General features: G+C 40.1%; 1 protein-coding gene across 3 annotated transcripts in view; it reads left to right on the top strand.

Annotated features, from left to right (window-relative positions):
• NAV3 (neuron navigator 3) overlaps nt 1-12,110 on the top strand; it is a 270,214-nt gene that overhangs the window by 201,535 nt on the left and 56,569 nt on the right. For all 3 annotated transcript variants that reach the window (XM_074168208.1, XM_074168207.1, XM_074168209.1), the window contains 4 exons: nt 1,242-1,374; nt 4,816-5,092; nt 7,283-7,988; nt 9,545-10,033. In XM_074168208.1, the coding sequence (XP_074024309.1) occupies nt 1,242-1,374; nt 4,816-5,092; nt 7,283-7,988; nt 9,545-10,033 (1,605 nt within the window). The remainder of the gene's footprint in view (nt 1-1,241; nt 1,375-4,815; nt 5,093-7,282; nt 7,989-9,544; nt 10,034-12,110) is intronic.

Below are 12,110 nucleotides of genomic sequence, written 5' to 3'. Positions count from 1 at the left end.
TGGAATCTGACCTAAAAGGCAGCTCATGATGGAGGCTACAGCAAAACAAGGATATTATGTACTCCCATGTTTTGAACTTTACCAGCATGCATAAACATGTCACCAGCTTTGTCTCTCCAAGTTGTGTGTCTAGAATGGGCTTTATCAGCCCTCTCCTCTCTAGGAGAGGGAAAGACACAAAAGAGGCACCTTCAGCGTGCAGTTCATCCCACAAACCTGAGATATTTTAAGACGGGATGAGTTGCCTCTTAGAGGAGCCTGCTTCTTTGTACTGGTTAGATAGCTTAAATGAGGATAGGTAGCTTAAATGAGATATCTAACTTCAAATAGCTAAAACTATAGGAGGTGAATCCCACTGCAAGTGATAAATTGAATATTTTTCAGACTCTGGGGCCTGGGAGTAATCCAAAACAAGATTATCAGGTAGAGATGCAGCAAACCTGGGAGTATATGTCTGTATATGGCAATAAGCTGGTCATAATGTAACACTATGGAGAAGCAATTGTGTAGAGGAAGGTCTGAGAAACACTGATCAACTTCCCTTCCATGCAAAAGCAAGGCTTTTGTGAGAATAGGTAAATGACATTTCTATGAGAGCAGCCTGTCTCTCATTTGCATCCTCTGCCTCAATCTCCCAAAGCAGAAGAGTTGACAGCCTGTGTTTCTTGAGAGACGTATAACATGTTCTCTGTCAACTCTGGTGACTGTACTGTCAGGGAATCCTATTTTGATGACACTGCACCCACTAGACAAAGGGTGAAGACAAGAAAATAAAACTTCTGAAAATACCGGCTTCCCACTGGCAGTTGATTAGCCTACAGAAGAGATACTCCTTTTATTTTTCTGTAGCCTGGAAATTCATCAGGTGTTCTCCAAGCTATTAATAATGCTTTGGCTAGGAAAGATAGGTTTAATGGATTTCCCTGCCAGTGTACTGAATGTGATTGCAATGGAGCGTGAAACAACCTGTTTTAATGACTTGCGCTAGTGCTTGCTTAGACCTGATGTTAATTTTTCAGAAGACACCTGGATCTTTTATTAATTGAACAAGCAACCACTTGGCAGCAAGTGAATAATTAATAAAAAAGTCTGAAAACTAATATCCATTGTCCATTAGGAAATATTACTGGCAATTTTCTGGTAAACCTCTTGAAGAATAAGTAATCGCATCTATTGATTTTGAGATGCTTTCAGCCTATTGACATGCGGTACGTAAAGTAGATGTGTTCCTTTCTCTGCAGCTGGGATGACAGCAGCTCAGTTAGTAGTGGCCTCAGTGACACTCTTGACAACCTCAGCACAGATGATTTGAACACCACCTCATCTGTCAGCTCTTATTCCAATATAACTGCCTCTTCAAGGAAGAACACTCATGCCCAGGTGAGTAGCTTTTCCTTACCATTTCTTGCAACGCCCCGGAAGCACATGGGATAACAGGGGAAAAAAAAAAAAAAGTTTAGTAATCATGTCTCTGAAACAAATGAAATATTTGTATTTTACAAGCTCTTTTATCACATTTGTGTGCAAGAAGCCCATGGACCCCACTGAACAGGGCCCAACCCTGACCCATGGGCTGAGTCCTCAGATGCCCTGCTCCCAGGGAACATCCCACTGCCAAAGATGCCAGATGGTGAGACCCTGCTCTGCCTGCCCTGGGGAAGCCCCCACTGGTCCCAGCCCCAGGAAGCCCCCAGCCCCTGCTGCACCCTAACACAAAAACCACAATATGACTGGATCTGTGGTGGGTGGATTTCTACTCAGTTCATCCCATTTGAAGTGAGTATCTCTTTGAACAGATAGCACAATTTAAAATATACGTTTCATCTTTCATGAGCTGACACATGTCAGGGAAGAAATACATAGGCTGTGCTGTCCTTTCCCTGTTCTCTCCACTGGAATAAAAGGGACTGAAGGAGGATCCCACAGGTGGCAGAGCTTCTCTTCTCCCCGGTTAGGTCCAGGAATGAAAGTGTCCCATGGGCCCACAAGCTGACGATGCGCAGTGTCAAAAGAGTTCTGAGCAGGGTACAGACGCAAATTATATATGTAATATATATACATATAAATATTTATATACATGTATACATATAAATATATGTATTTTTTCCCAGCTCCCTTCTAAAGTGCAAGCGATGAAAAAGATGATACAGAATGCTTACAGGACTCAGTTAAAAAAAAAAACAAAAAAAACCAAAAAAAAACCAACAACAACAAAACAAAACAAAACAAAAACCAAAAAAAAAAAAAAAAAAACCAAAACCCTGAAGAGTTAGTCCCAATAGAAAAGTATATTCTGCTATGTACTGTTTATAAGTAGGGAACTTCGAGACTGAACACTCAGCATAGTGGAAGAGTTGTTTCCTCCAGTGATTTGTTGTCAAGTCTTCAGGATACAGGACTGACACCCCAGTTCTATTTGGACTCCTACAGGCGGGCAGTGCCTGCAGTTCAGAGACCTGTTTTGTAGACGTACATTGTGGCAGACTGTGTCAACAGGAGAAAAACACATATTTGTCATTTCCCCCAGACAATAGGGAAATAAAGTTACTTTGGGAATGAAGATTACTTTAGTCTACAGCAGGATAGATTTCAGACCAATGTCATACTCATACAAAAATACTTGCACAGAGGCCAGCACTCTTCAGCCCTTACCATTGCCTTTCCCACCCCACTAGGGTCTCCTGTGGTTGCTAACTGGAGATCAGCCTCTTCCCTTTCACATCAACAGTGATGGCCAGATACTCCTGGCTTACTTGTTCCACTGCGTCATCATCATCATGATTGGGAAATCTCAGGCTGCCTGTTTAACTCTTTGTGGGTTTTTCGTTTGAGTGATCTCATGTTCTAGATACTCATCCAGATACTATTTCCAATTTGTTCAGTGCTAGACAGATATGCAGCACATGTTCAAATGTTGCTTTCCTGCCAGAGCTGCTTTGTGTTATGAAGGCTAGAAACAGACCTTTATCAGGTCTGCCTTTACCAGGCAGACTAATCAGAAAGCAGTGTGCTCCATGCTAGCCTGCAATCTCAGTTAGAAGCTGAGATGAGCACAGTATATTAAGTATTTTGCCAGCTGTTCTCCAGGTGTAGGGCATACTCATGCAACACAAAGACCCCTTTTGCAATCTTTTTAAATGACTGGAGCAGTGCAAGCTGGCGGTAGCTGCAGCAGAAATTGCATATTTTGTTGTTGTTATCTTATTAAAAGAGGATTAACTTTGTGTTTCAGATCCCATAATGGTGAAGAGGGGCTTTTAGAAAGTATTGTACTTGTCATTTCTTGGAAATGATGCAAATTGCTTTAACATGTATGTCTCTGTGTTTATAAGCATTCATTATGAGAAAAGTTCTGGGAATATTACACATGTTGTAACCATAACACCAATGAAAACTCTCTTTTGAAGGACCCTGCAATATTTGTGTAGATGTTTGCTTGGGCTCTTGTCCCATGAATCCTTACCCAAAATCAGTGCTAGCCTCTCCAAAGCACATATGAAATTATGGAAGTGCAGAGAGCTTTCGCATTTTATACGCATCAATTGACAAATATGTAAACAGCAACTGATTATTCTGTCGGTCATCTAATCAGTATTAATCCTACTTATGATAGCAGCGCCTAGGAAACAGCCACATAGGGGTCTCTGTGGAGAAGCAGTTGTGGAAACACAGAATAACAAATAACCTTTCCCTGAACACAATTGAGTTTGTAGTTCTGCTTAGGTTGGCTCTGTGAGGATGGGGCTGTGGTTACATCAGACAAAAGTAATGCGCAGCGATACCTGAGAGCGGCACCGCTTTTTTTTTTTGCTGTTAAAGAGGGGGAGAGGTAAGCACGACTGGTGAGGTGATGATGTGCAAGTAAGGCTTGAGGCTGAAGTCAGGAGGCTGCAGGAAAACTCTGGAGGAAGGGTTACAACGAACAGCCTGTCAGCACAAGGAATGTGAGTCTTGTCAAACACAGAGGGTAGGGTCAGTTTCCAACGTTTCTATTTAAGCCGCTTTCACAGCTTCTCCGTTGTCTGTCTTCTTGTGCTGCTCCTTGCAGCACACCCTTATCAGCTCGCCTCAGGGAAAGCAGGTGCCGCAGGGGTGTTAGGTCCTCACTGGGGCATCTTCCATGCAGGTCTGAGTTTCAGAGAAAGTGTGACCCCAGCAGATTACCTTCACCCTGCTGGTGGGTAGTGCTCGCCTAAGTTTCTCTTCTAGCCGCTCTGCTAGCTGATCTAGCTAGAGTGAGTCTCGTGTCGGAAACAATTTGTTCCAGTGGAGACAAACCAGTAGAAAAGCCATCAGCTGTAGCACTGACAATTTTGCTGAGGATGTTACCCTTTCCCACTGGTGGCACAACATACTCAGTGCTGCTGGAGCAATATTCCTAGTTTGGTCAGTGGAAGGCTTGGGTAGAGAAAAGCAAGAAACCAGATTGAGGTGATTTTAGTAGTACATTTAGGAATCCCCTCACTCAAGATTTTAGTAAAACCTCTCAGCTCAGTGAATTTCAGAGAGAGTTGAGAAGTGGTGATTGTATCACCACTGATGACTAGAGTAAATTATGCTTCATTTCATTATGGTTTATCTATGAAGGAAAGAGTTGAAATCTTTTGAAAATAAAAGAAAAAAGAAAAATGTCTTCCCAAAATGGGAATGTTTTAAGCTTTTGGGATCAGGATATTAATGTTTTGGAAGGGAAGTTTCCATGGCCCTTGCTACGAATAAATCAATGTGGTTATCCCCCTCCCCTCCTGTGATTTTAGAAATCAGCAAATTCTGAAGGTGCTGAGACTGACCGTTTCTCATGCAAATCTGTTCTAGCTGAAGACGGACTCAGAGAAGCGCTCTGTTACAGACAGCGAAACTTGGGGCAGCACTGAAGAACTGAAGAAACCAGAGGAAGACTTTGACAGCAGCGTAGACAGCAGTGGCAAGTGGAAAGGCCTTCCCTCGGGGCTGTCTGAAGAGTCAGAGAAGGGGGGGCAGAAAGCATCTCTCTCTGTTTCACAGACCGGATCCTGGAGAAGAGGCATGACTGCGCAAGTAGGAGCAACTCAGTCCAGACACAAAGCAGGAGCAAGTGCGCTCAAGACCCCGGGTAGGAAACTTCTGTAGTTCAGACTACAGCATTAAGAATTAAGGCTTTATACTTAGAATTCATCTATAAGCAGAAAGGACTCTTTAGTGGGCTAAAAATAATTAATGGATATTATAAATGAGTGACAGACATGAGGAACTGTGAGCAAATTGGTAGTTCTTCTCATAAATGACTGCAAGCCAAGATTGTAATAATATGCTAACTTGTTCATCTCTATAACTGATAGTTTGCTACACAGCATACTAATAATTTATTAATTGCACATGAATGTATCCATAACAAAAACTGTGATTGCATTTTGTTTTACTGTCATTTGGTATGTCAACTTCTATTAAGGAATTCTTAAAAGTATTTTTTGACTCATCTGTGCATTATCTTTGTTCTCTAGAGAACCTGTACCTTTGATAATCAAACATATGCATAGAAATGGCCAAAGATTAGAAGCTGAGATAAAAAGATTTAACATTTGAGTGAGAAGACTAAAATTTAGTGTTTCTGAACTAAAGCTGAATTGTCACATTCCAGACAGTGTGGATATTCTATAGACTACTGTTAAGAGATAAAAATTGTAAAAAAAAATCTTTTTACACACTTTCTTCAGTGCTAGATGACTCCTTACCTAATTTTGAATGGCCTCACGGAAGTAGTAACCACTTCTGCAATCTAGTTTTGAAGGAAAGAATCCAAAATTGGTGGAAGACATCATTATTAAGACCATCTAATCTGTCATTTTACTTCTTACCATTCCCTGAAATATCAGTTCATTGTAGGACATTTTCTAGAACTTTGCTATGTCCTGATAAAATGCAACATGAGCATGCTTTAACCTCCAGCTGTAAAGACAACTAACAAAGATCTCCTCAGCATAAATTCAAATCCTTTGTAAGCCTCTTTTGTTTCTTTGCAGTTTGGAACTGCTAAACATTTGTCAGCCCCTGGTCTATAAGGTCCCTGAGGAGCATATCCACGGTCAATGGTGATATGGATGCAGAAATTACACCTCTGTAATAGTAATTTAAAAATGAGATAATAAAAGGTTTACGACATGCAAAGCTAAGATTCCCAGTTCTGTTTTGCTGAAGATGAGCAGGCAGCCACTGTGTAGCACGGAACTGAGGCCTTATTTTTTTAAGCATATACTAATAGTCTGTCTGTTTGACATGTAGGAGTCTGATCCATATCTTTGTGTGTGCATGTGTTTGTGTAGCATAAAATGTGCACTGGATAAAAACATGAATAGATTTAGTTCTCACTTGTAGGTGTTGCTCTTCATTACAGTTTAGTTCCTTAAGAGAAATTAGGCCACCACCTGCAAAACTTCCATAATCACTTAACAAAGTTTTTAATACACTCTTTATGCTGAGTATCTATCTGTTCCTTATTAGGAGCATACAATAGATGCTCAAAGAGAAATTAGAATAGAAGAGAAATAGCATTTTTTGTCTGTTTGTAAAATAGCAGGAAGGTATTTTCTTTTAAGATAGAAGAGAATATCTTGTTTAAACCTTTCTGAATATCACAATAACATTATGTAGAAATATATGGTACATAGATATGTCTCTGTACAGTACTGAAGAAAGCCTCTCAGAAAATCAGAAATCTTGAAAAAATATCAGGGATATGACAAAGGCTATTAACTCACGTAATTGATATCATTATAGATCAAGAAGATTCATGCCATGATAACATAATCACTCCCTGATAAATTTGTGTAACTAAAACCAGAACAAGCTTAGTTATAAGCTAAAAAAATGTAATCAGTGAAAACCAAAGAACTCAATGAGTACCACTAATTTCTACATGCATAATTAATGTTATACTTCTGGATATGTTAATTGCATGTCATGTTTTATTTTCAAATATTATTTATTACATATAAATACTATTAACAGAAAAAAAAAAAGCCAAATAAAATTCCTTATAGTACCTTCAGGATGATTTTCTACATCTATGCTCTCCAGCTATAAATGAAACTGGAAGTTCTCAGAAGAATTTCAAGCTTTTACTACTTAATGTTTGTATACTGACTGCTGATGGGGGACTAAAGACCAAATTTGTCTGTTTTCTTAGGGTAATTTTTCTATTTGTGTATTTTTTAATTTTGAAATTGTTACCATATAGTATTAAAATTAGATATTGAGACATTACAGCTTAAACACTAGTGACCTTTTGAAATATACTTTTATTTAGGAAAAACAGATGATGCAAAAGCTTCAGAAAAAGTGAAAACTCCCCTGAAAGGAGCCTCCATTCAGCGCTCTCCATCGGACGCAGGAAAAAGCAGTGGCGATGAAGGAAAAAAGCCTCCCTCTGGCATTGGGAGATCAACTGCTACGGGGTCCTTTGGATTCAAGAAGTCCGGCATGGGATCTTCTACCATAATCACCACAAGTGGAGCGACTATTACAAGCGGGTCGGCAACTCTAGGAAAAATGCCAAAATCTTCAGCCATCGGCGGGAAGTCCAACGCAGGGCGGAAAACGAGCTTAGATGGTTCCCAGAACCAGGATGACGGTGTCCTGCATGTGAACTCAAAGACGACTCTGCAGTATCGAAGTCTGCCTCGCCCATCAAAATCCAGCGGCAGCGGGATCCCCGGCAGGGGCGGCCACCGCTCCAGCACCAGCAGCATCGACTCCAACGTCAGCAGCAAGTCTGCGGGTGCTGCTGCCACCAAACTGCGAGAGCCAAGCAAGATTGGGTCTGGGCGGTCCAGCCCCGTCACCATCAACCAGACAGACAAGGAAAAAGAGAAAGTGGCCGTGTCCGATTCCGAGAGTGTCTCGCTGTCCAGTTCCCCCAAATCCAGCCCAACTTCGGCAAGCGCCTCTGGCACACCAGGACTTAGGCAACCAGGATCAAAATACCCAGATATTGCCTCACCCACCTTTAGAAGGTTAGTGCTTTTCTATGAATTTCTGATATTTCTATATAAGGCAGAGATTTACAATGTGTTGAAGCACTGGGCAAGAAGCCTTTTTAGGGCATATTTTGTCACAAACAGAGAATCTAGTTAAAAAAAAATTAAAGGGTAATATTTTTTCATACAACACAGTTATTTCTCTAAGGCCTAAAGACCTCCCCAGACCTGAAATGACTGTTCCTTGAGCTTTGAGCATTGTAGGTACGTTCCCATAACAACAGTTTGAAGGCTAGAATAAGTTGGACTCCATGATCCTAATGAGTCCCTTGCAACTCGAGATACTCTGAGAGTCTAAGTTTTTATTGATTACTCAGGCACATGAGTTCCCTCTCAATACTCTGATAAACACCCAGAGAGAAGAAGAACACCTAATTCAGGCAAATTCTATTACTGGCCCAGGCGATGGCGTAGCCCAATGGAGAGCTGAAGAGCTCTATAGATAGTGGTTGCTTTCACATTGTTGGAAGCTCCAGCTACAAGCATTATACATTATCTTAGCAGCTTTGTTACATCGCTCACCGCAAACATTAGCAAAGCTAAATTTCGATTGGAAATGCTCTATTGTAAAGTTTCTGGAAGTATAAATCTGGACGAAGTATAAATTGGGATGGAGCATTTGCACTGTTGGAGAAAAAGCCAATAGTGCCCTCTTGTGCCTAGTTACCAAAACAGCACCTCCAGGTTGCTGGGGAGCTGCCGCTGATTTTTGTGGGCTTGGTAATATGTAAAATGGATTCTTATGTTATTAACCATGCTTACTTTACATCACGACAAGTTTTGCATTTATTTCTTATTAATTTATGAGCTTCACCTTAACTGTAGCTTAAAGTATTTCCAGTAAGACATTAAGACATCACATGACTTTTAATTTCATCAGTTTTAGAGCATTTGGGGTGGGTTTTTTTCCATCATCACTGCAGAATTTTCTTCTATAGAATTGCTGGGGGCAATTATGTGAAATACACCTCTATTATGACTGCCCTTGGAGACAAACCGAGCCCATTTAGCTCCGGTGCAGTTTATTCTGTCTGAATGGTTACTACATGACCGATGACCATCTGCACAAAAGAACAACGAGAGGGAAATTTCATGCAAATACTTAGATGTTTATTAAACCATGAAGGATTTTGCAAGTGTTTGTTGCAATCATTTTAGCTGATTTGAGAAGTGAAGGGTTTAAAAGCTAATGACTTAGCCGTGGGAACGCTTAATTCCTGAATTTGGGTGAAAGTGTAATCTGTTTATGCACTAATAAGACACAAATGTGCTTATTTTACCTCTCTCTGGGAGGGTCTGTGTGTGCAAAGAGCACATCTGAACAGGAGTGAATGAGAGCTGTTGCTAATGAAACAGATCCTGATTATTGTGATATGGTTAAGTGAATTTAATTTTGCGATGCGATTGATCAACTAGGTAGGCATGATTTTAGTAGCAGTAATTAAAAATGTGTAGTTTGGCTCTTAGGATGTTACGCCATGAATGTTTAATGCGGCTATCAGTTTCTCTAAAGCTATTTGTTTTATATTTAGGTTGTTTGGTGCCAAGGCAAGTGGTAAAGCTGCCTCTGCACCCAGTACTGAAGGTGTGAAACCCACATCGGCAATGCCCAGCCCTAGTACCACATTGGCACGGCAAGGCAGCCTGGAATCGCCATCCTCGGGCACAGGCAGCATGGGCAGTGCAGGTGGGCAAAGTGGTAGCAGCAGCCCCCTCTTCAGTAAACCTTCGGACTTAAATGCAGATGTTGTAAGCTTAAGTCACTCCTTGGCTTCCAGTCCCGCCTCAGTGCACTCTTTCACATCAGGTGGTCTTGTGTGGGCTGCAAACCTGAGCAGCTCTTCAGCGGGCAGTAAGGACACACCAAGTTACCAGTCCATGACTAGCCTTCACACCAGTTCCGAGTCTATTGACCTTCCTCTTAGCCATCATGGCTCTCTCTCTGGACTGACAACAAGCACTCAGGAGGTTCAGAGCCTGCTCATGAGGACTGGAAGCGTCAGATCTACTCTGTCGGAAAGGTGAGCTTGCCTATAGATACAGTGACCACAAAACCAGTGAGAGGCAAAAGGACAGGAGCCAAAAAAATAAACCCTCCACCTGTTTTCCTAAAGGGACACTGTTTAATTAGCAGCTTGGTCCTTTATGTAAAAAGGAAGGAAGTAAGAAAAGAAAGCTGAAAATAATCACAGGCGTTGGATGTGGAATCAACTGCCTTTCAGGTTTTACAAGCACATTTTCTATCTTGAGAAGTTTTTTTTGTTCCCTTGTTCTGGAGAACAACCAGAGAAAAGGGGAGAATTGCCTAATTGAAGGCAAATCTAAACAGCCACAGAATGACTCCTGCATGCTGGATCTATCTGCTGTCCCAGCAATTGGCAGCTCCGAAGCCGTATCACTGCCCTCTTGTTAACACATCTGCTCCAGCGGTGGGACCCCACCAGTTTTCTTCCCATTAGCTCAAAGCACAGGCAGAGCTGGTGGGCCCCTGCCTTCAGCTGACCAGTCTTGCCTTAAAATTCCCAGTCCTGACAAGTTGCTTCTTCCATGGAATCATCACACAGATCCTTACTAACACGCAGTTTCACTGGCAGGGAGACAGTTTATAAGATGAGACCCTCACTATATGCACAGTCCTGCTGAGTGTCTGGAACAGACAAACAAAACCGAGAAAGGTTTTCTTCTCTTCGCTCTGTAAAAGATCTTTTTGGTATGCAGATATTTTACCATTTAATTTATATTATAAAGTGGTGCATCCACCCTGGCACAGTTGTGCCATGATTTTATATTTTTTTTACTCTTTTTTTCTTATGTGTGTGAAATATTTATTTGACTTTTGCAAGAGAGGAAAAATAATCTTTGCTAGGCAGGAAGTAATTTTCTCTTCCTGTGAAAATTTTCAAGATTTGAAAATGAAACTCTTATCTCACATGAGCACTGAAAAGTCAGTATTAAATATTTCATTAGACTTTGATCCAAAAAAGAAAATTATATTGAGTCAGTTAGAAATATTTTAAACTTTTAGAAGTTACACTTAGTTTTTTAGAAAATACACAATTATTTGAAGGAAAAAACATCTGTTTTGTAAACATGTTAAAAATAAACAGTGTTAAGAACTTTTTCCCTTTATATAAAGTCAAAGATTTTTCAATACCAATCCTTTCTATTGAAAGATTTCACTTTCAGTGAATCAGCATTTAAAAAAAAACAACAAATGAAACCAAAACCCCGAACAACTCTTTGCCAAATCTAGATGCAAACTCTCCGCACATTTCATTCTCTTATGTTGCATTCGTAAGTATTACTATATCAGCTAAAATCACACCTCTTAATAATATAATTACAACAATATAAAAGATGTGTACCAATATGTTATAACAGCAGTAGTTAAAAATACACTGATACATGAGTAATTTGCACTGTGCCTTTAGTTTTTAAATTGTAATTTGCATTGTATGCCATGAACTGAATGTGATGATATTTCTTAGAAAGATAATTATTAATATTTAGTTTATAAAAACAGTCACTAATTTTTAGTGCTACATATATGGATGGTGAGGCCAATAGGATGATGTGGAAAAGTATGAATTTATGCCAAAGATCATATTTACACAGAGGATGTTAAACATCACATTTAAAATGTTAATGGTTTGGCATAAGCTCCTAAGCAACCTCCACTACTAATACTTTATGTATTTGTTCAGTGACTTAATTTCAGTGGTTCCAGATACTTTGCCTTTGGCAATATTTTTAAGTTTCAGATTTGTCCATATGGGGATATTATGATTGAGTCCAGAGAGAACCATTTATCATGTTGATCTGGCCTCAAAACAAATATAAGTACCTAGAGAAAAAATGGTGTCATCACTTGAATTAAAGCCCCAATAGGTTTTATGCTGTTTGATTTTTCTGAAAGACCTCTTAGAAGTGCTGTGTTATTTCTAACTGTTTTATACAGTAAAACCTACATGTAGTAAAATATTTTTTCACAACAAAAGCATTGGTTTGCAATGTTAGAGACAGACATGTTTGGCAACAGATTATGCCCTTTTTCCTTTGTAAACTCAGATTATATTTTAGATGTCTCTGGCAATACTA

The sequence above is a fragment of the Numenius arquata genome, chromosome 2, assembly GCF_964106895.1.
Source record: "Numenius arquata chromosome 2, bNumArq3.hap1.1, whole genome shotgun sequence".
In the NCBI taxonomy this organism is placed as follows: Eukaryota; Metazoa; Chordata; class Aves; order Charadriiformes; family Scolopacidae; genus Numenius; species Numenius arquata.
The sequence above is the reverse complement of the archived record's forward strand: the minus strand, read 5'-3'. Positions and strand labels throughout refer to the sequence as shown.